This window comes from Nerophis ophidion, linkage group LG13 (assembly GCF_033978795.1).
Source record: "Nerophis ophidion isolate RoL-2023_Sa linkage group LG13, RoL_Noph_v1.0, whole genome shotgun sequence".
NCBI classification, from domain to species: domain Eukaryota; kingdom Metazoa; phylum Chordata; class Actinopteri; order Syngnathiformes; family Syngnathidae; genus Nerophis; species Nerophis ophidion.
Window position 1 is genome coordinate 43,830,340 of NC_084623.1, and position 25,230 is coordinate 43,855,569.

Sequence of the window (25,230 nt, forward strand, 5' to 3'; positions counted from 1 at the left end):
TCTCAGTGAATATAACAACTTTTTATTTAATTTGCTGGCACTTTTTCGTAAAAGAAATAGAAAAAAAGCAACACTAAATTATTTCAGGAGGGCTAAAGAATATGTTAGTGGGGCTTCATTCCCTCCCAAAATAAGGATAGTATCAATGTTGTGATAAAATGTCTCTTTTATGTTTCTTTTTTAATATATCAGTGTTGTATTCGTTTTGTTGTTCATATTGTTATTATTGATATAAAACTCACCTCAAGCAATAAGTTGTTAGACACAGAAGAGCTTTGTGGGTAATGATCCAAAAGATGAAAGCCAATGTTTTTTGCTTGTGTCCCTTTTTTGCACTTTTGACTTTATTTTGCTCATCCATCCATCCACTTTCTACCGCTTATTCCCTTCGGGGTTGCGGGGGGCGCTGGAGCCTATCTCAGCTACAATCAGGCGGGAGGCGCGGTACACCCTAGACCAGTCGCCACTTCATCGCAGGGCCAACACAGATTTGCTCAATAAGGACTAAATTCAATAGTTTTGCTTTTGACCTTTTTGCCTTTTTGACTTTATTTTGCGAAAACATTTTGATGTTGGGTATAGTTTATTTGTTTCACCACCTTTATACTTTGTTTTTCACCCTCTTAATCAAAATGCTGGCACACTCAACTTTCCTTAATCATGCTGTGCATGTAAGAGGTTTGCTGTTTTGTTTCGTTTTCATTAGTTTTCATATTTAAGCATTCCCTTTACTCATGCCGGAGGAGGTTGCAGCGTGCAACTCTTTGTAATCACTATTTAGGGGGGTTCCTTAGCACAATGTTGTCTGTTCATTATTTTAGGATGATGATTATGATCTCCTGTTGCTTCTTTTCCTTTTAGTGGTCTTTGTTTTTGTACTTTGTGTTCTTTGTGTGGATTCACTCTTTTTTCTGCATTTACACCCTGTCTTTGAATTTGGGGGGATCCAGTCATAACAGACCATGACATTTTTTTGCCCAATTGATTATTTTGCAGTCGTACTTCATTATAAAAAAACAAAGACTGAGTTATCAACGTGTACGATTCTTTGTCTGGGCACTTGATAGGCAACTATTTAGCGATAATTTTTTCAATTAGTTGACATGTCAAATGATTAGTGTTCATGGTCTGCTGTAGACTTTTGAGTTTGATGTTATGTCCGCAACTTAATTTTAACCCCTTTTTTAATCAGAAGCAGACATACTTTTTTAATCCCTGAGGGGAAATTACAATTTTCAGCACAATCCTATTCAAGATCATACAAACATTACAGGGAGACAGAGCAAGATTGCGAACGGGTCTGTCAACTTCCGGCACCCCTTACAAAAAAGGTGAGATACAGGTAAACAAGTGGGGGGAAATAAAAAAATAATAATTAAATAAATAAAAATACGAAGGTCCTGCAGTCCTGGGTTCAATCCCAGGCTCGGGATCTTTCTGTGTGGAGTTTGCATGTTCTCCCCGTGAATACGTGGGTTCCTTCCGGGTACTCCGGCTTCCTCCCACTTCCAAAGACATACACCTGTGGATAGGTTGATTGGCAACACTAAATTGGCCCTAGTGTGTGAATGTGAGTGTGAATGTTGTCTATCTGTGTTGGCCCTGTGATGAGGTGGCGACTTGTCCAGAGTGTACACCGCCTTCAGCCCGATTGTAGCTGAGATTGGCGCCAGTGCCCCCCGCGACCCCAAAAGGGAATAAGCAGTAGAAAATGGATGGATGGATAAATACAAATAAATAAATACATTTTAAAAAATAATAAAAAAATCAGTCTAAGCATGCTTACCACCGTAATACGTAACCTGACTCTCACCAGATCCTTGTAGTTCGCTCTCAATAGGAGATGTATTTCAGAAGGCGGGGCCTTGTAAAAAAATCATTGTATGTGATTGGATAAACCACTTGTCCGTCATCTTGAATGACGTGCTACTTCAACCACTCACATCGAAATCAACCTGTAATGCTGATGAGAGCAACGCTGGGAAATCCAAAACAGAACAGCCAACATATTGGATAACGACCAGTGTTGGGTTAGTTAATGAAAACCAGTAACTAGTTACAGGTTACCTTATTTCAAAAGTAACTCAGTTACTTACACCAAAAAGTAATGTGTTACTGTGAAAAGTAACTATTTAATTACTTCTTAAAAAAAAAAAATAAGGCTCCCATTAATTCTCTTTAAGCCTTTATTTCAGTACTGTTATTGCACTGGAGAATAATACAATCCGTTGATCAACATGACATGCATTTGCATCACTGAACTCTGCTAAGCAATGTGGTCTACATAAAACACACAAAGACAAAGATGTGTTTCAAAGGGCCATTTTATTTCAGGCCAGAACAAATTGACAAAACTGTTTTAAATAGCTGTAACAAAACATACATAAGTAACAAACAGCATAATAACAACATAGTTGTAAACCTGGCTTCACCCAAAGAAGGCACACATGACATGATTATATGTCATGTCACTATATACATGTCACTATATACAGCACACATATTTTTTTTTCTCTCAAGGAATTGTGAAATAAAATCATGTCTTCAGTGAAGCCTAGAACACTCTACGTATTTCCCCAGTTTTAGTTTAGAGAAAAGGAAAGATTGGCCTGGCCCACTAGGATCCGTCTTTATTTTTGTTAACTTTATAGTCTATACATTTAGAGTGATGTGATAATCAAACACTCTAGAAGTCTAGAATGAAAGAGTATCTAACAGAATTGACAGACTGTGTGTACCTTCAGTCCTGAGTAATGAGCCGAGGCAGAGTTTTGAGTGTCTTCTTTAGCTCGCTTTCCATGTTTATGTACTCACTGTCCACTGTGTACATGTACTTGGAAAATGTTCTCCGTGCCATTTGCTGTTTGATGCCCGATATCATACTAATTATCTGCCTGAAAGTGGGTGACTCCACTGTAGAAATAGCCTGCATGTATTCTAGCACATACGCTGCAATGGCTCTATCAATGTTGTCCTGGCTAGCAGTCCCTCCGTTAAAATCCAGCCGGTGAACTGGCATCGGAGTCTGTGTCTCTCTTTACTAGCTTTGTCGAAGTATGTTGCTTTTGTAGCTATTTCAGCAGATTTGATTAGCTGTTTTGGGCAGTAAATGGGATCTTTTATCCAAGACACAACTTACATCTAACTAAAATGTTCTTTTCTTTGTGCTCGACAAAAAAAAAAGTTGTGACAATATCTCCATGTTAAGAAACTCGGCTTCGGCTACGCAATGATGTCTTGTTGTTAGTAAACACATTGACCCCCCCCCCCTCACACACACACACACACACACACACACACACAGCATGCTTCTTGTGACACAGGAAGAATCAGAAGGACGACAGCACAGCTCTCCAATAAAACACTCTGAGATCTTGTCAGTTTCTAGCCAATACTATATAAAAAATAACGTAAAATAAGTTACTGAATTAAAAAAAATAACGCGTTAGACTACTAGTTACCGCCAAAAATAATGGCGTTACACTATCGCGTTAGTCCCAACACTGATAACGACAGAGCGAAAAGTTAGAGAAGTTTTACTGAAACAAAGCAGCAATAGATTCGACAAAACTGTTGCAATAGCAAAATCAATGTCAGCACACGACTCCTCGCGGCGTGCCGCCATTGTTGTTTGAATCAATCAGTCCATTTGGCGCTAGGTCACATCCATGATATCCCGCCCGGCGATCCTGATTGGTTCATTATTTGTTGCTATCTTGAAGGAGTTTGCATTGCCCTCGATCCCAGATCCTTGTGTGGAGTTTGCCGAACTACAAGGATCTGGCGAGAGTCAGGTTAGCCAATACGCCCAAACAACGGACATTTATCCATCTAAATATTGAGAAGCTGCAGACGCTGTGTTTCCGTTTGTTCTGTCGAGTCCTCACTCAACAAACAGGACGGTGTTGGTGAGTTGTGTGGCTATATCTATCTATCTATCTACAGTGGGGCAAAAAAGTATTTAGTCAGCCACCGATTGTGCAAGTTCTCCCACTTAAAATGATGGCGGAGGTCTGTAATTTTCATCATAGGTACATTTCAACTGTGAGAGACGGAATGTGAAAAAAAAAATTCAGGAATTCACATTGTAGGAATTTTAAAGAATTTATTTGTAAATTATGGTGGAAAATAAGTATTTGGTCAACCATTCAAAGCTCTCACTGATGGAAAGAAGTTTTGGCTCAAAATCTCACGATACATGGCCCCATTCATTCTTTCCTTAACACGAATCAATCGTCCTGTCCCCTTAGCAGAAAAATAGCCCCGAAGCACGATGTTTCCACCCCCATGCTTCACAGTAGGTGTGGTGTTCTTGGGATGCAACTTCTTCCTCCAAACACGACGAGTTCAGTTTATAGCAAAAAGTTCTATTTTGGTTTCATCTGACCACATGACATTCTCCCAATCCTCTGCTGTATCATCCATGTATCCATTTTAGTAATAATAATAATAACTTAGATTTATATCGCGCTTTTCTAAACACTCAAAGCGCTCACAGAGAAGTGGGACTCAACTTCATTCACAGCTGGTGGTGGTAAGCTAGTAGCCACAACTGCCCTGGGGTAGACTGACGGAAGCGTGGCTGCCAGTTTGCGCCTACGGCCCCTCCGACCACCACCAATCATTCATTCGTCATTCATTCACCAGTGTGAGCGGCACCGGGGGCAAAGGGTGAAGTGTCCTGCCCAAGGACACAACGACAGCGATTTGGATCTCAATAGGAGGGAAGCAAACCTGCAACCCTCAGGCTTCTGGCCGGCCGCTCTACCCAATACGCCATGCCGCCAACGAGTTGGTATAAACTCAACTCGTCGTGTTTAGAGGAAGAAGAATACTGAGTTGGATCCCAAGAACACCAAACCTATTGTGAAGCATGGGGGTGGAAACATCATGCTTTGGGGCTGCTTTTCTGCTAAGGGGACAGGACGATTGATCCGTGTAAAGGAAAAAATGAATGGGGCCATGTATCGGGAGATTTTGAGCCAAAACCTCCTTTCATCAGTGGGAGCTCTGAATGGTTGACAAAATACTTATTTTCCACCATAATTTCCAAATAAATTCTTGAAAATTCATACAATGTGAATTCCTGGATTTTTTTTCCACATTCTGTCTCTAACAGTTGAAGTGTACCTATGATGAAAATTACAGACCTCTGTCATCATTTTAAGTGGGAGAACTTGCACAATCGGTGGCTGACTAAATACTTTTTTGCCCTACTCTATCTATCTATCAATCCATCTATGTATCTATCTATCTATCTATCTATTTATCCATCTATCTATCTATCTATCTATCTATCCATCTATCCATCTATCCATCTATCCATCTATCTATCTATCTATCTATCTATCTATCTATCTATCTGTCTATTTATCTATCTGTCTGTCTGTCGATCAATCGATTAATGACTTACTTTTAATACTTTTATGGCTGAAACCCTTTCAGGTCCCCGGGACTTATCATTGACCACATTTGGGAGACCCCCAAGGGTTAAGAGTCTTATGGGGGGCCCGTGCAGCATTGATGCTACGCCCCTAAATCCGTTCAACAAGTTAAAGGCAAAATCATTCAATTGATCTTGAAACATTTCAAGTAAAAAAGGAGTGACAACACTGGCCATGTGTTGAACACTAGGTGGGGAAACTGCATTACTGCCCATTCCAGGTAGAGTTTTACAGCATTTACACTTAATTTCCCAACATTTCTCTCATGAATTAGTGGTACACATGAATTTAGCCATCTTAAGAGTTGGAATCTGGGTGTTTGCTCATCAATTACGCAGCTAATTTCAGACATGCGTTTAATCGCAGCATCGACTCGGAGCGGATTGCCTCAGTGTGAACACATTTGCTTGCAGCTTGTCAGCGCATCAGTCAGCAGGCGGATGGGAGGAGGAAGAGGAGGATAGATGCTTCACTAGAGTCGGCGGCAGGGGGAGGGAAGAAGAAAAAAAAAAGGTAGCGAAGAAACCAACGTGCACTCAAATTTAGCCAGCAAAAGAAAAGCAGCATCATCAGGTTCTGCTATTTCTCACCCAAAGCAGGGCGAGCCCACGTTGTCGTGCACGGACGTCGGCGCCAAGGGACGATGCACGCCTGATTGCACAGCCAGCGTCTCCAACAAAAGTGTCCTTAGCATCCACACTGAAGACGGAGGAGGAGAGCAAACTATGAACGACGATGATTTCTGCTAAGAAAACTCCGGAGAAGAGTCGCTATCCTGTGCACTATCTGGTGTGGCACAACAAGCACCGACAACTGGAGAAGGAGCTGGCAGCCAACGAGCAGGTAAAACAAATATTTCAATACTGTATGTAAATATTTATATATATAGCCTTTAAAATCGCATCTAAGTCATACAAATAGATTCATGGCGTGTTTTTGGCCGTGCATGCATTGGAGCCATGGGGGGAGTTTTTAAAGGCTGATTACCAAACACTTTATTTTATATAATAATAGTAGTGTTTTAATACTATGGTATAAGCTGCACACTTGTTAATATTGGTATGCATGCTTCAAATATAATAATGCACATTAGTCTTGTTATATTTGAAGTTGTAGTGAGGAGTTGTGAGGAAATTATAAATGACCGTGGAGGTCCAGTGGTGATGATGATGCAGTGTCCATTTATGTTTGCAGCAGCATTGCACCCTCAACTCATAACCAGGATCTTTTTTTTGTTTTGTTTGTTTTCTTTTACCAGTTATGAGTGGCCGACACAATGCAGCTGCTGTAGCATGTGGGCGTACAGTTATAGAAAAGGATAAAAATATTGGAGGATGCCAGCAAGCATGTTGAGCAGTCACTCATTTAAAAAAAAAAGAAAAAAGACTGTGTGAGACTGAGTGAATCACATAGAATGCAAAAGCCTGTGTGTGAATGCAGTGGGGTTTAAAAAAAACACACAAAAAAACTAAACACAACGTTAAGTGTTACTATATAAGAGATGCTTTGCAGGTTATATTTTTCAAGGCACCACAATGCTCCTACTTGCCTACACTGTACACTAGGGGTCGGGAACTTTTTTGGCTGAGAGAGCCATGAAAGCCAAATACATTAAAATGTATTTCCGTGAGAGCCATATTATATTTTTATAACACTGAATACAACTAAATGTGAGCATTTTTAAGTACGACCAACATTTTTAGAGTATAGTAAGTCTCTTATTCGTTTTAATGACATTGTTATTCTGAAGCTAAGCCATAATAAATAAAATACTTCTTACCCTAAATGCGACTTCTTGAACAGGTGTGGTAGAAAAACGAATGGATGGATTAAAATGCATGAGAATGTTTTATATTTTGAACGTTATTTTTAACACTGTGATTACCAGCGGAATTATTCATTACTTATCGTGTTAAGCAATGTCTGCTAAGATGTATCTGAGAGCCAGATGCAGTCATCAAATGAGCCACATCTGGCTCAAGAGCCATAGGTTCCCTACCCCTGCTGTACACTGTACAACAATTCTTCTCAACAAAAGAGTAGAAATATAACCTTAGAGGAAAATCTTATTTAAAACATTTTTATGCTCGTAGAACTCTTAAAACCTTTAGCATACCTGTATGTGGAATTATGCGGTCAGGTGCAAGCCTGGCTCAGGGAAGAGGACGCCCCTGCCATGCACGGTCCCCAGGGATTGTACCAACTAGTCCTTTCAACAAATTCTAAAAAAAAAAAAAATATGGATAGATTAACCTAAGAAATCAAACAAAGCAACAGTATGATTCAGTTTAAGAGAATGTTCAAACTACAAGTGTTCACATAGTACACACAACAAGAGATATGATGAACATCTTGATTTTGTTTTTTTTATTGCGACAAAGATTATTTTTGTATATAATATGTGTTTGCTTACTATGGTATATTATTTATTTATTATTTATTTGTTGCCTGTTCTGTTACAGAGAACAAGGAAATTGGATAAAATTGCTATGGTATAAAAAGGGGTAGAATTAAATAAACTCGTTTCTTCCTACTCCTTTTTTGGATGTGCTGAAATTAATCAACCGGAATTGTGTGATGCATTACATTGTATCGTATGCATATTCGAAGTGAACACAAACTGAACTGAACACTTACACACAACGCACACTTTTAGCTTTCTTTTTTTTTTTTTTTTAACCCTAAATGCTTTTAAAAAGGCCATAAAAAACCTCCAAAAACATATTTGCTCTGTATATTTGTGAAGTGATGACAATGGGCCGGGATGGGGTAGATTATGACCGATACATACTTTAGAGGTAGTGGTTCTCAACCTTTTTTCAGTGATGTACCCCCTGTGAACAGTTTTTAATTCAAGTACCCCCTAATCAGAGCAAAGCATTTTTGGTTGAAAAAAAAAGATAAAGAAGTAAAATACAACACTATGTCATCAGTTTGTGATTCATTAAATTGTATAACAGTGCAAAATATTGCTCATTTGTAGTGGTCTTTCTCAAACTATTTGGAAAAAAAGATATAAAAATAACAAAAAACTTGTTGAAAAATAAACAAGTGATTACATTATAAATAAAGATTTCTACACATAGAAGTAATCATCAACTTAAAGTGCCAGCTTTGGGGATTATAATAGAGATCCATCTGGATTCATGAACTTAATTCTAAACATTTCTTCACAAAAAAAGAAATCTTTAACATCAATATTTATGGAACATGTTCACAAAAAATCTAGTTGTCAATACTGAATATTGCATAGTTATATTTTTTTTCACTGTTTATGAACTTACATTCATATTTGGTTGAAGTATTATTCAATACATATATTTATAAAATATTTTTGAATTGTTGATATTTTTTAGAATATTTAAAAAAAAATCTCACGTACGCCTTGGCATACCTTCAAGTACCCCCAGGGGTACACGTACCCCCATTTGAGAACATCTGCTTTGGAGGGTGTTTACAAAGACTTCACGGTACGTATCTAATTGCTTGAGTTTGCGGTATTACGATATTGTGATACATTACAATATTCTCCATAGTTTACTGATACATTTAAAATGCAGCTTAAAATACAAGTCGTATACTAGACTATGTATACTAGGTGACAGTGATACTTGATTGGACAAACAATCAAATAACAATGTAATTCAAATGATCCATTTCCATTCATTGCATTGTATCAAGTTTCTTGCAACTTAAATGTAAAAAAAAGCCTTCTAATTCCCAGCTGCCTTCTTGTACTGCCTTTCTCAACGCTAAACAGCGAGGTAGAAGTACAGGGAGATACAGAAGTCAGCTCAATTTTTATAAAAAGAAGGAAAAAACTTGATATTTAAGACATTAAAAACAATTGTATATACTGTATTTTCCACAAAAATACGCTAGTTAGAAATATTGATACCATATTTAAAAATTTTCCCTACTCCTAATACATACACCATCCCATCCATCCATTTTCTACCGCTTGTCCCTTTTGGGGTCGCGGAGGGTCGCTGGAGCCTATCTCAGCTGCATTCGGGCGGTAGGCGTTGTCTAATACATACACGCACACATTTATTCATTCATTATTCTTTTACCACTATGGTTCATCAGTCACCAGTCAATCATAGGTAGTTTAAAGTTTTGAATTAACCTAAAATGCAAGTTTTTGGACTGTGTAAGGAAAGCGCAGTTTTGAGTTTTGTATTATTAAAGTAATACATTTAAGATTTACAATGCGTCCGGAAAGTATTCACAGTTTTTCACTTTTTCCACATTTTGTTGTGTTACAGCCTTATTCCATGTCCAATAATGACAATGTAAAAAAAAAATATATATATATTTTGCAAATTTATTAAAAAAAACAAAAAAAACAACAACATGTACTTCAGTATTCACAGCTTTTTCTCAATACTTTGATAATGCGCTTGTGGCTGCAAATACAGCCTCAATTCCTTTTGAGTACGATGCCACAAGCTTGACACACCTATCTTTGAGCAGTTTCGCCCATTCTTCTTTGCAGCACCTCTCAAGCTCCTTTTCATTCAATCCTTCATTTTTTCTTTATCTCCTTCATTGATGTGCATTATCCTGCCTTCCTTAAGCACACTTGTACACGAAGGCAGGATAGTGAAACAACGATGCCACGAACAGCATAAGATGTAATAGTTGTTTGCTGAGAAACACGAGGAGTGAAGTGGAGTTGTGCGCACCAGTTTGAAATGCTTCCGGAGTCTAAACACGTAACCTACCTACGCGTTTCTTATAGGTACAGCTCACTTAGCAGAACCAATTGAAATGACTTGGCAATAAACACACACTAAATAGAGTAATCTTAATAACTGAGGCAGAACACTCCCCGCCTGGCATTATCAAATGTCACCACCTAAATGTCCATACAGCTCTTATTGTTCCTTATCAGGAGCAAGAAGGAGGACTGTCTCAGAAACGGGACGCAGGAAAAGTTTAGTCCCATCTTTCCTGTAGACCTTGATCTCCACTTGCCGCACCTTACCATCTTTGCTTGGAAAGACTTGAGTAATGAAGCCCACAGGCCACTCGTTTCTTGAAAGCTGGTTGTCTTTGAGAAGGACAATACTCCCAAGCTGAAGGTCTGGGGTGGAGGCCGTCCACTTTCTCCGTGGTTGAAGTGATGCAAGGTATTGTCTCTTCCATCTATTCCAGAAAGTTTGGGCGAGATGTTGGACTTGGCGCCACTGGGACTTGTGAAGGTCTTTGATCCAATCACCGACTGGGGCAGAAGGAAGACTCACTTTTTGGGTGAGGAGGGTTGCTGGAGTAAGGATGAGGGGGTCGTCCGGGTCAGTAGACACTGGGATCAGAGGTCTAGCATTAATGATTGCAGCAACCTCTGCCATCAGTGTAGTGAGTGCTTTGTGAGTGAGTCGTGAAACTCCTAGCTGGAGAAACATGGAGTCCAGAATCCTTCGTGCTACTCCAATCATCCTCTCCCATGAACCACCCATATGAGAGGCATGAGGAGCGTTGAACTTCCATTCACATCCTTGATCCAAGAGATACTTCTCGACCGAAGCATTAATGATGTTTGAGGAGATCTTCAGCTCTTTGCACGCGCTGACAAAGTTAGTTCCTCGGTCTGAACGAATAAGCTTCACAGGGCCCCTAACAGCAAGGAAACGGCGAAGAGCGTTGGTGAAGCTTGACGTGTCTAGAGATTCTATTACCTCAATGTGGACAGCTCGAACACTCATGCAGGTAAATAACACTGCCCACCGTTTACTCTGAGCGAAGCCACCTCTTGTACGTCGTGAAGACACAGCCCAAGGTCCAAACACATCCAAACCAACATTTGTGAATGGAGGTTCAGTAGAGAGGCGATCTTCCGGAAGGTTGGCCATCTTCTGTGTCTGATGGGGGCCTCGTAGTTTACGACATACGACACATGCATGAATCACACTGCTCACCCGTCTTTTTCCACCAACAATCCAGAATCCGGCACTGCGTATGGCACCCTCGGTGAACAGTCCCCCTTGATGTTGAGTTTTCTCATGATGGTGTCGGATCAAGAGTATTGCTACATGATGACTGCCGGGATTAATGATGGGGGTTTTCTCTTGTTGCTGAAGTTGAGCTTCTTTGATACGACCTCCAACTCTCAGAACACCGTCATTATCAATGAAAGGATCGAGGGCTTTGAGGGGGCTGTCTTTAGAAATACTTTCCTCCTTCTACAGACAGGTGTACTCATCAGCGTAGATCTCCCGTTGAACAGTGCAGATGATGATTTGCTCAGACTGTATGAGTTCGTTTGTAGAGATCGCCGCGTGACCAAAATGGGAGTCTTTGCAAACATTGTCTTTGGTTGCAGGGTTCCTCTGGAAGCGGCGAGCAATATGGATAAGGTGACCGACTGCATGGGTCAACGATTTCCAACTTGAAAACTTGGAGAAGCGTTGAGATCCAAGTAGTCTGCTTGACATGGTCGTGCTCATTGTTGAGACTAGCGGACGGATGTCTGGATCTGATGAAGGGTCAACTAGCTCAAAGTTGTCTTCTTCAGACTGTTTTTTCAATTGCTCTTTCGGAAATAGGGGTCCACACAGCCAGCTGGTATCTGTGAGATGTGCAGCTGTAACGGACCTTGTAGCGATATCTGCCGGGTTGAGTTCTGTTGGCACATGTTGCCACTGTTCAGGGCGAGAAGACCTTCTTATCCTTAGTACTCGGTTGCTGACGTACACGTAGAAGCGTCTGGTCTCATTCTTGATGTAACCGAGTACTACCTTACTGTCGCTGTAAAAGATGGTCTCATCCAGTTGTGTTTCGATCTCTGAGGTGATGAGCTCTGCCAGTTCTACAGCAAGGACAGCTGCGCAAAGCTCAAGCCTCGGCACCGTATGTTCGTTAAGGGGGGCCAACTTAGCCTTTCCCATAGCAAACCCTACATGGATGGTACCCTCTGTATCTGTTCACCTGAGATAGGCTACAGCAGCGATTGCCTTTGTAGAGGCGTCACAAAAGACACATAGCTCTCGTCGCAACATTCCTGCCAGAGAAGGTTCTGCATATGTCCGAGGTACCTGGAGACTTCCCAGATCTTCTAGAGAGGATCGCCATGTGAAGCATGTCTTTTTCATGTCTTGTGGGAGGGGAGAGTCCCAGTCGCCGTGATCTCTTGTAAGCTCTCGTAAGATGGATTTGCCTTGAATAGGGACTGGGGCGATAAATCCAAGAGGATCGTAGATGCCATTAACAGTAGACAGGATGCCTCGGCGGGTGAAGGGTTTCTCTTCATTGCCCACCTTGAAGATGAAGGTGTCGGACATCAAATCCCAGTTGAGGCCGAGACTGCGTTGCATTGGAAGATCATCAGCACCAAGATCCAGATCTATGAAGTCGCTGGCGTGATCACGGGATGGGAAGGCCTCCATTACTTCTCTCCTGTTTGAGGCAATTTTATGCAATCGCAAGTTTGATGCTGAGATAGTGTCTTGCGTTCTCTTGAGTAGGTCCACTGCTGCTTCTACAGAAGAGAAGGATTTCAAGCCGTCGTCCACGTAAAAGTCCCGATTGACGAACTGTTTGACGTCAGGGTCTCCAAACTCTGTGCTCTTCCGGAGACAGTAGATAGCCACTGCGGGTGAGGGGCTGTTGCCGAAGACGTGGACCCTCATGCGGTAGTCAATAATGTCTTTGGATGGGTCATTATCCCGGAACCACAGGAACCTCAAGAAGTTACGGTCCTCTTCCCTGACGAGGAAGCAGTAGAACATCTGTTCAATGTCCGCTGTTACTGCTACAGCTTCTTTGCGGAACCTGAGAAGTACCCCAAACAGGCTGTTGTTGAGGTCGGGCCCAGTCAACAAGACATTGTTTAATGACACTCCTCCATGCTGAGCACTTGAGTCAAACACAATGCGAATGTTTCCAGGCTTCTTCGGGTGATACACACCAAAGGTTGGAAGATACCAGCGCTCTTCGCCTCCCTTCAGAGGAGGTGCTACTTCTGCATTATTTTTCTGAAACATATTTTCCATGAAGGTGAGAAAATGTTGTCTTAATGCAGGCTTCCTTTCAAGACTCCGTGTCAGTGATGAAAGTCGATTTAAGGCCTGTACTTTGTTATCGGGGAGACGACGCCTTAGTGACTTGAAAGGCAGCGGAGCTACCCAGCTGTTGTTTTTATCTTTCTTTAAATTGTCTCTCATGATTTTCAAGAAAGAAATGTCCTCAATTGATGGAGCGACTTTGTCATCATCCCTTGTCTGCTGAAACACTGTGGAGCCCAACTCTTCAGCTTCTCGACTGCATGTAAGAATCCCAGTTGTCTGTGTCTTAGGATAGTCTTTGTACTGAAACTGACTGCACCTCTCTTTCACCTGCAGGATGTTTGGGCATGGTTGAAAGATGGAGGGGCGTTTCCGTTCTGTTGCCTGGGTATAGAAGGCATTTGCACTGTCTGGCTTGTGCACACCTCCCAAGCAGACATTACCAACTATCACCCACCCCAGGTCGAGTTTCTGTGCATAAGGAGCATCTCGAGGGCCGTTCAACTGTTTGCGAACTTTGTGAGCTGCGATAATGTCTCGGCCTAGGAGAAGCAGAATGGGTGTTCTCTGTTCGAGCTCTGGGATGAATTGAGCAATAGACTTCAGGTGGAGGTGATTAGATGCAGCATTGGGAGTTGGGATCGCTGATCTGTTGTCAGGGATGTCGTTGCATTCAACCAGACTTGGTAGAGGAAGACTGACTTTCCCGTCCATGGATTCGATCTGGTAACCTGTAGCTCTTCTACCCATGGTTTCTGTTACTCCCGAACACGTTCGCAGAGAGTATGGAGAGGGGGATCCTTGGACTTTGAAGGTGTCGAAGAACTCAGACCTGGCCAAGGATCTGTTGCTGTGTTCGTCAATGATAGCGTAGACCTTTATTGCCTTTTCTTGACGGTTGACGGGATAGATTCTAACCAAACATATTTTAGAGCATGATCTGTCACTTTGATCACCACCACAGACTGTAGTGCAGCTGCTGGCAACTTCTGAAAATGTTGGCTCCCCGCCATGCTTTGAAGAGGGGTATGTCTCCTCTGTCTGTGGTGCTGGTCCTGGATGGAGAGCAGAGTTATGTTTGTCACTCCCACATTCAGTGCATGTGGCTGTATACTTGCAGTCTCTAGCCATGTGTTTTGAAGACGTGCAACATTTAAAGCATATCTTGTGTTCTCTGAGGAATTCTTTCCTTTCTTCTATGGGTTTATCTCGGAAAGCTCGACATTTCCTCAGAAGGTGGGGTTTTTTATGAATTGGGCACTGACGTTCGGGGTTCTCAGCTTCAGCACTGTGTTCTGTAGGAGAGACATCCATCTTGTGGACTGATATTTCTTTGGTTTGGTTGTTCTAAAGGTCTTGTCTGTCTTTGCAAAGTCAGCTTGAACAGTAATGTTGAAACTAGGGTAATTTCTGATTTTAGCCTGATGGAAAATAAAGTCCACAAATACTTCAAAAGGAGGGAATGAGACTCGAAAGTGTTCTTTGTAATTGGACCCAACAGACAGCCATTTCCCTTGCAGACTAGAGGGCAACTTCTGGACAAGAGGACTTATTCCTCTGGCTGTGTCGAGGTAGTGAAGGCCGGGAAGAGTTCCATCTGTCTTGGCCGCCTGCAGTTCCATAAGAAGGTCACTGAGCTCATGAAGTTTTGCATAGTCCTTGTAGGTGATTTTGGGGAAGTTGCCGATGCGTTGGAAAAGTGCCTCTTCGACTACTTCAGGGGCTCCGTAGCATGCGTCCAGTCTGTCCCATATCATCTGAAGTCCTCTTTGAGGTTGGCTAGCATTGACAGCTCGAATACGTTTTGCATGTTCTCCTGACTCTTTCCCAAGCCACTTGACCAGCAAATCCATTTCTTCGCTGCATGTTAGATGAAGTCCTTTTACTGCGTTTTGAAAGGATTGTTGCCAAGCACTGTAACTCTCCGGCTGATCGTTGAATTGGGTCATACATGTAGTAACCAGTTCACGTCGAGCAAAATATATGATAACATCATTCATATCTGATCTGTCATGATGAGCATTATGAGGAGTGTTATTGGACGTGTCTGGATACTGAAAACCATTTTTAATTGATCCTTGTTGGTTATGATAACCTTGAGTATTCTTGAAGGGTAGAGGCGTGGTCATAGAGGGTTGTGGCTGATTTACAGTTACTCTACTTGCTGCTGTTGGTGTGATGTTGGAAGCAGCTGGCCTCTGTACTGCTATGGACTGGAGAGTATGGTGATAGTTACTTGGTGCTGGGTCTAAACATAGATGGCTGCTTTCATTTTGAGATGGAAAATGAGGATATGGATGCAGTGCCGGGGGTTGAATGTGTGTGTAGCTGACCAACACTGTCCTGGATGAAGGGGTGAAGAGGGGCGTTGGATTGTGTGCCTCGCTTACGAGCACCATCCTGAGCGTATTCTTCTAATGCTACAGAAAGAATGTTCTTTTGACTGATCAGTGACATATTCTCTGGTCCGCTCTAGAGGGTCACAGGGAATCTGTTGAAGTCGGAACTTCCTGCTACTTCGCACACTGCCATCCATGCTGAGTGCTGCTTCTAGGGCCTCAGCCTCCGCTTCAGCTACAGCTGCGTCTCTTTCGAGGGACAGTTTCATCATTCGTGCTTCTAATTGGGCTTTTTCCATTGCTAGGATCATGTCTTTTTCTGCAAAGTTCAGTCGTGCTTTTGCTGCCTCTGCGTTGGCACGGGCTAAAGCTGCACCATTCCCTGCAGATGATTTTGTGGAGCCTGATGTGTAGGATCTAGACTTCAGCGACGGCTCCTTTGAATCCATGATGTATGCTCAGCGTGTAACTGTGTTACCTTATGCGATGAAGCCGTTGTTTCACTATCCTGCCTACACGAAGGCAGGATAGTGAAACAAAGATGCCACAAACAGCATAAGATGTAATAATTGTTTGCTGAGAAACACGAGGAGTGAAGTGGAGTTGTGCGCACCAGTTTGAAATGCTTCCGGAGTCCAAACACGTGACCTACCTACGCGTTTCTTATTGGTACAGCTCACTTAGCAGAACCAATTGAAATGACTTGGCAATAAACACACACTAAATAGAGTAATCTTAATAACTGAGGCAGAACATGCATCTTTGATCGATAGACAATTATACCTCAATTATCCATCCATCCATCATCTTCCCCTTATCCGAGGTCGGGTCGCGGGGGCTGCAGCCTAAGCAGGGAAGCCCAGACTTCCCTATCTCCAGCCACTTCGTCTAGCTCTTCCCGGGGGATCCCGAGGCGTTCCCAGGCCAGCCGGGAGACATAGTCTTCCCAACGTGTCCTGGGTCTTCCCCGTGGCCTCCTACCAGCTGGACGTGCCCTAAACACAACCCTAGGGAGGCGTTCGGGTGGCATCCTGACCAGATGCCCGAACCACTTCATCTGGCTCCTCTCGATGTGGAGGAGCAGCGGCTTTACGTTGAGCTCCTCCCGGATGGCAGAGCTTCTCACCCTATCTCTAAGGGAGAGCCCCGCCACCCGGCGGAGGAAACTCATTTCGGCCGCTTGTACCCATGATCTTATCCTTTCGGTCATGACCCAAAGCTCATGACCATAGGTGAGGATGGGAACGTAGATCGACCGGTAAATTGAGAGCTTTGCCTTCCGGCTCAGCTCCTTCTTCACCACAATTATACAGTTTTAAATTCACACAACAATGCCTGAGAAGTAGCAGGATGAAGAAAAATCTTATAGTTTTCTGCCCCCTTTGACATAATACATAGTCTTACTTCATGGATATCATTTAAACCAACAAATACATCCAAATGTAATGAAACAATCAAAAAACACTAGAAAAACACAACAAGTGCAAAACTTTATAAAGTATAAACCAAACAGAGAAAATAATGATAATATACACCTCACGGAATGATACAACCTTCAGGTTGGATAAGAAGCGTGGAGATGTTTTTCAACAGCAGGAACTGGGAGACTAGTCAGGATAGAGGGAAAGATGAATGCAGCAATGTACAGAGACATCCTGGATGAAAACCAACACTTCTTATCCAACCTGATGGAACTTAAGAGGGGCTGCAAAGAAGAATGGGCGAAACTGCCCAAGTACCGGTGTGCCAAGCATGTGGTATCATATTCAAAAAGACTGTAACTGCTGCCACAGGTGCATCAACAAAATATTGAGCAAAGGCATATGTTTTTAATAAATTTGCAAAAATTAAAATAAGGTTCACATGCATTTCTAGCTTTCTCCACCAATCATAAAGAGCAGGGAGGTTATATGCCAGTGTTTGCATATTCATATTTTCACACTTGTCAATTAGCATCCACAAAGTCTTATGAAGGGCATGGGCCAAGAAAGATCAGTAAATTTGGCTGTAAATCTGGTTACTTCTGGGTTGCCTACACTGAAAAAAAATAACTCCTAAGATTTACTTGAAAAAATTATTGTAAGTATTTGCACGCAAATGATTTAAGTAAAATTTAATGCTGCAATATCAAGTAACACTCACTTGCCAGTATCAATTAAATTCTACTTACCATATAAGATAACAGTTGTGAAGATATTAAGTAACAGTTACTTAATAACATCCAAGTTTTAAGTCATATTTATTTAAACAAATTAAGTAAAGTCTACTTGTTTTTCATCGGCGAGAACATAATTTTACTCAAAATGTTAAGTAAATTTTACATACTGTATTTCCTTGAATAGCCACCGGGGCGCTAATTAATTTAAAACCTCTTCTCACTCCTCCGCTCATCAATGGCATGCAGTAAAAAATTGAGTGTGATCAAAATTTTTTAATAAAAATTATTCTGCGGCCGCAGCCCGGTGGTTGGGGACCACTGCGCTACAACATTTCATCCCGCCCACTTTTACACCATGCTGTGTGCGTGCAGGAAGGACGCATGCGTTTCACTGCTTCTCATACGAAGCAGCAATGCATACTTGGTCAACAGCCATACCTTTTACACTGACAGTTGTGATATAAACAACTTTAACATTCTTACTAATATGCGCCACACTCTGTGAACCCACACCAAACACATTTCTGGAGAACATCGACTCTGTAACACATTATAAACGCAAGATAAGAATTACCCATAATGCCACCTTGCAGTGCTCTGTGAAGTGATCCTAACGGCCGGAGCAGAGACAGTCGGCAGGAGCCTGTTGTGCTGTGCGCATGCGTCGTCGTGCATGCGTTTCAAAACACTAGATTTTCAGAGTAAAGTTTATGTAATATTTTTAGGTTTATGTACGTACAACTATTAAACATTTAAATAGTATGAGGAAACATAAGTAAAACTTACTCGTCCCCCATAATTCATGTATTACGTTAATAAACTGTTTAATTTTACTTAAGAAACTCTAGTTCTTACTGAATGTTAAAAATATTAGGTATAAATTATGACAGTTACTCTAATAGAGTATACAGCACCAAAAAGTCACTTTTTTCAGTGTATAAGGTCACATCTGTTTTTCTTTGCGGCTTAATTCACACAATGCTCAACCAGCTTGAGCGAAGCATTACAACAAGTGAGAGTGAGTGTAGAGTTTGATCAGAAAGTGTATTATTGCTGTTCTGTTCTTGGGTGTTCCAATCGTTCAAACTGAGAGATAGAAAAGGGCTTTCATAGAGTCCTGAAAGAAGTGGTTCATAAAGGTAATAAAGTCTGGGAAAAAATGTAAGTGTGTCGAGGGAAATGGCTCTTTAAAAACATCACTTCCATCACCTTGTGAAATACAAACAGACCATTCTCGTGTCTGCATCGATCAATTTGTAAAATATTTGTTTGAGCATTTGATTTGTCTGAGAAACTTTCTGTGATGCAATCAAGTTTATTCTCTACTATATTAGTAGTGTTTGAGAGCAGAACTAAATGTTCTTTTGTGGTTTCTATGCCTAAATATTACTATGAATACCTGGTTGTGCAAATAAACTAACGTCATATTAGGTCTTAGTAATAAATATTGTGATTGTTGGTTCAATCCACTGTATTTTTATTGTCCATTTTCATTATTAAAAAAATTAAAAGTTTAGTTGTTGTGCAGGATAGCCAAGTGCTTTATTCAACACGGATGACCACATTATAGTGTCTTTGGTGATATTTGTTAGCATCAAGAAAATATCCTTACTAGCATTAATAAATGAGATGAATGCATCTCTTGTAGGCTCTACAGCATATATGATTTTGCTAGCAAACATTGGTGAGTAACATCAATAGCTAAATAATGACACAAAATACAGTATGAACTTCACACCATAAAAACAACTGACATTAACTGTAGATGAGACTAATATTTGTAGCAGGAATTCAACTGCAAACAAACTCATCCCTTTTCTCATTGGCGTCACAATCACAGCAGAGCCCTCGTTACGTCAATCAAATACGTTAGTTAACGATGCATGAATAAATCTAACTTTGTCTTTCACGGATTAATGCTTAATTTGTGGAGCCCTTCAGATGTAAAGACATGATGTACCTCCAATCTTTTCGTGTGAGTGTCAAATGAAGTGAGGTCGTAGTGAACAGTAACTTATTGGTGATGATGAATGATTAAAATCTTTCAAAAAAATGTTTTCCTAAAAATGTATAAACCCATTTCATCCTGTTTTAATAATGTTTTCATGATCGCCTTTATATTTGTCTCGAAACCTTTCAAAATACGGCCAAATCTGCATCAATAAACAGTATCAATCAATCAATGTTTATTTATATAGCCGTAAATCCCAAGTGTCTCAAAGGGCTACACAAGCGACAACGACATCCATGGTACAGAGCCCACATAAGGGCAAGGAAAAACTCACTCCAGTAGGACGTTGATGACAATGACTACGAGAAACCTTGAAGATACATGTGTGCCATTTATATGTATTATTGTAAAGTGCTTGGCTGGTGTTATCGACTCATTCTGCTTCAGTATAGTGTAGATCCGTCAAATTCTTTCGCCAATTTGGTTACATGCTCTTCCGATGTATTTTGATGATTTATTTCTTGAATTCATGGTCCATGGTTGGAAAACAAAGGTATTTCGATATCTAGCTATAAGATAATGCTAGGGGTCAATACCAGATGTTTTGGGCGGATATTACAATTTTCACTGTGACATTTGCTATGCTAACTAATGACGGAGATGCTTGTAACTCAAATGTTGGCTTACAACTTAAAGCATACCAATTGTTGAAAGACGGCTCTTATGTCAAAGCACTCTAAAGTTGATGTACCACTGTATATGCATAAGACAATAAATGTGTAGACCAGGGGCGCTCACACTTTTTCTGCAGGTGAGCTACTTTTCAATTGACCAAGTCGAGGAGATCTACCTCATTCCTATTTATAATTGATATGTATTTATTTATGAAAGACACATTTTTGTTAACAAGTTAATGGTGTTTAATGATAATACAAGCATGTTTAACACACATAGATGCCTTTCTTTCATGAAGACAAGAATGTAAGTTGGTGTATTTGATTCTGATGACTTGCATTGATTGGAATTAGACAGTGGTGCTGATAACGTCCGCATTTTCAAATGGAGGAAAAAAAAAAGTCCTCCTTTCTGTCCAATACCACATGAAAGTGGTTGGATTTGGCATCTCATTTGTCCAACTTGCATACTCGTTTTTAAACACTTTGTTATGAGAGTAGCATATGTGTGTGGCCCTTTAATGTCTGGCAGCAGGTGAGTGACGTCAGTGAGTGTGCGGGTGGGCAAGCAAGTGAGAAAGTGGTCGCTGAGGGCGGGGGAGAAATACATTGGCATCAAACTCCGTAGCTTGCTAGCTTGTGCACGCTAGCTTTCTGAGACTCTTATTTTGTTAGCACAGGCAGGATGAAACAGGTCTTTTATGGTGAAGACAGGAACTGTGCAGTCGGTCTTTAGAGTTTTGACAGTAGGTACGGAGTCTCTAGAAATAAAATGTGTTTCTCTGCGTCCGCCCTGTTAGTGATTTTTTTCTTAAATATGAGCTCGCAGCAGCCAGCGTCATCTCACAAGATCCTCGGGTGCCGAGAATGTCAAACAACTGACGAAAGTGAAGTCTTGGTATGATTGATGATTGCTCATTTTTATGTCTATTTTTTAATGCCTAGCTTGAGATCGACTGACACACCCTCCGAGATCGACCAGTCGATCTCGATCGACGTAATGCCCACCCCTGGTGTAGACTATCAAAAAAATAATGCGCATGTTCCATTTAATTAAATACAATTGTTTAAGCAAAATAAAGTCATTGTGAAAATTAAGTAAAAAAAACAAAGGCTACTATTGGCTCTACCTAAAGCCCTCCTATGTCCAATATCATATAGAAATATAGTGATATAGTTAACGCACAACAACATAAACACACCAAAATTGCCCATCCCTACTAAACAACTATCCATCAAGCATTTTGAATGTAGCATATTCCAATACAGCCCGCAATAAACGGAGCAATATTGCAGTCTGTGTATTCAAAGATTTACTACTCTTCTGAAATAATATTATTTTCATATGTTTTTGATGTCGTTGTAAAAGTCCAGCCGCTGAGATTTTACACAAATATTTAGTGAGGTGCTATTCTGAATGCAATGGAGTCATACTGAATCGTTGTATTGCTGTGACTGTCGGTGCTGGTGATGTCACAGGTGAAAATGAATCCAAAGTCAGAAATATGAATTCATATCCGTGTAGCAGACACCGCGTGGCAAAGAGCTTGGAAACAAAAAGCGGAACCAAAGTACTAAACTAACACACTTAGCGGGTTTTAGCAGCAGTGGAACTGAGCTAGTACTGTAAACTCTGGACAGCATAGCTGCATTTTTGTGGTTTTTATGAGGGTAAATAAAGAAACTGCTGGTTTTACTTTTCCCCAGATTGCTGCAGGCTTTATATTGTATGTTGTATAAACCAAAACTGGCTCACATACATGCGCAAGGACCCATCTTAAAATACATATTACACAATAATACATCAATATTTATTTAAAGTAAAAGCCATCTCAGTTCCACACATACTGCATACTGTTTCATTTTGTAACCAATTTGTTTGTGTTGGGAGTGACAGGCCGGGTGCATTAATGGGCTTTTGTACCACTTTGCAACAAGCAACATAATTGTCTTTTTATAGTCTGAAAAATCTATCGAAGTTAAATAGAACATTAAACAATGCAATGAATCACAATAACAAAACATTGCGATTGATTGTAAATAATCTTTAAAGTTATTTTTTCTCTGCAGTTATTACCTATTCTGTTCTATCCAGGGAAGCAAATCAATGAAACGTTACCTATCAAAACTCTTTATTTCTTAGCATTTTGAGACAGCAACCTAAGGCCACAGATGAATGTAAAAAGCCATACTGAAACAGAGCAATTGCCTGAAAAGGAGAGAAAATGGGTCATTTTTCAATTCCTCTGACACACAAAGTCTATGTTCCTTTCACGTCAGCTTCAGAAAAATACGCTCCCAGATCCGAAATCTCAGCAGTCAGCCAACTCTGTCTGGTGCCGTATCAGAGCCAGCAGTGATGAGACAGACAAGGAGACAGATAGTAAAGCAGAATTTTTTTTTTTTCCTTTCCTTGTTCTTCGCATCTTGCTGTTCTTCTGCTCACACGTAAGGCCATCTATAAATATCACTGTTTAAACAAGCTCAGTCATTCTTGTTTAAAATGGAACAATTAAGTGAATGTGTCATTTAGTTGTCATAATCACGCTCCCTTTTCATAGTCACACTATTGTACTCCCAGTCTTACTAACGTGATTATCATAGAATGCATCATGTGTAATGCAAAATTACACACGATGCTCACACCATCTGCTAATAGACATTTTCAAATTAATTTTATTAGACGCTGTGCCTCAAGTAGTGACGAGGTTTGACGTCCATTCATTTGTTTCTTTTTAAAATTGCCACTCTGTAGCTGTAATTACCTTTACTAAAGCAATGTTTTTACTACAGTGGTTGGTCTTATTCACCCTTTGGGCCAGAACTGACCCACAGCTAATAATATTTTGCCCGCCAAGTTGTTTTTACCTAATTTTTAGGATCTTTTTTTATGACGTGTTTAGACTTGTGAACAGTCTTTGGGGTTCGGGCCAGGCTGATAAACTTTGGATCACAATGGAGCTGTGACAACGTGGATAGTTTGCAAATTAGAGTGGTCAGCCAGTGCAGAATAGTAACTAAGGGTGGCCCAAAACAACTTTTTCACTTCGGATACAATGCCGATACTGGAGCGTTGAGTATTGGCCAATACCTGACATTGAGCTGATACAAATTCAGCACAGATAATGCATACTTTTATTACTTTGACATTGATTAGTTTGAAATGTTATAAAAGGCTTAATCGAGTGAAATTTCTCAGAGAACAATGATAGGCATAAAAACACACTAACATGTTTATTATTAACTGCCTGGAATGGACTGATACTCTCTTTAAGTTGAAATGGAGTGGTAGTTTTTTTTGGGCCACAAAAATTCATTAGATTAAGATCACTAAGCAGTAAGTTGAATGCTGCGAACACGTTTATTACCGGATAGTTTCTTAGTATACCACTGAGCATCCATTGTAGCCAGTCACCCATGAGTGGGGTCTTCACATCTTCTCATGTTTTTTTTATTTTTACCCATCTTGGGCTTTTGGAGTTTTGCCTTGCCTAGGCGTGGGTCCGGATCAAGGGATGTTGTTGTGGTTTGTGAAGCCCATTGAGGCGCTTGTGATTAAGGGCTATACAAATAAAGATTGATTGTTTTCTAATACGCTTCTGCTTTGGAGACGTTGTATCAGTAAGCAATATGCATGCATCCATCCATTTTCTACCGCTTGTCCCGTTCGGGGTCGTGGGCATGTTGGAGCCTGTCTTAGCTGCATTCGGGTGGAAGGCCACGTACACCCTGGACATCACAGGGCCAACACAGATAGACAGACAACATTCACACTCACATTCACACACAAGCTTCTGGCAAACATATAGTTGAATTTTGGACCACTCTTGACAAAATTGGTGCAGTTCAGCTAAATTTGTTGGTTTTCTGACATGGACTTGTTTCTTCGGCATTGTCCACATGTTCCAATAGGGTTTAAGTCGGGACTTTGGGAAGGCAATTCTGAAACCTTAATTCTAGCCTTATTTAGCCATTCCTGTTTTGCTGCCAATGGACTTGGTGCTTTACAGAGAGTAAATGGAAAAATGAAAAAGGAGGATTACCTCCAAATTCTACAGGACAACCTAAAATGATTAGCCCGGAGGTTCAGTCTTGGGCGCAGTTGGGTGTTCCAACAGGACAATGACCCCAAACACATGTCAAAAGTGGTTAAGGAATGGCTAAATCAGGCTAGAATTAAAGTTTTAGAACGGCTTACCCAAAGTCCTGACTTAAACGTGTGGACAATCCTGAAGAAACAAGTCTATGTCAGAAAACCAACACATTTAGCTGAAGTGCACCATTTTTGTCAAGAGGAGTGGTCCAAAATTCAACTAAAAGCTTGTTAAAAGCTTGTGGATTTAAACCAAAAGCACCTTGTTGCAGTGAAACTTGCCAAGGGACATATAACCAAATATTAACATTGCTGTATGTATACTTTTGACCCAGCAGATTTGTTCACATTTTCAGTAGACCCATAATATATCAATAAAAGAACCTAGCTAAAAATATGTATATACAGTATAAATATATATGTATATATGCAGTATATATATTTATATGTACTGATGCATATGTATATATATACCGATCAGGACACTCCTAGTTGCAACACATACATGCAAAGTGATCAATTTACACCTGACTGAATGAAAGCATCTATTGCTCTTCTTAATGCT

At 40.7% G+C, this 25,230-nt stretch overlaps 1 protein-coding gene across 1 annotated transcript in view; it reads left to right on the forward strand.

Annotated features, from left to right (window-relative positions):
* Positions 1 to 25,230, forward strand: part of LOC133564599 (ankyrin repeat domain-containing protein 13B-like) — a 128,215-nt gene that overhangs the window by 7,866 nt on the left and 95,119 nt on the right. The window contains exon 2 of the mRNA XM_061919012.1: positions 5,858 to 6,287. Within this exon, the coding sequence (XP_061774996.1) occupies positions 6,180 to 6,287 (108 nt within the window). The 5' untranslated portion in view covers positions 5,858 to 6,179. The remainder of the gene's footprint in view (positions 1 to 5,857; positions 6,288 to 25,230) is intronic.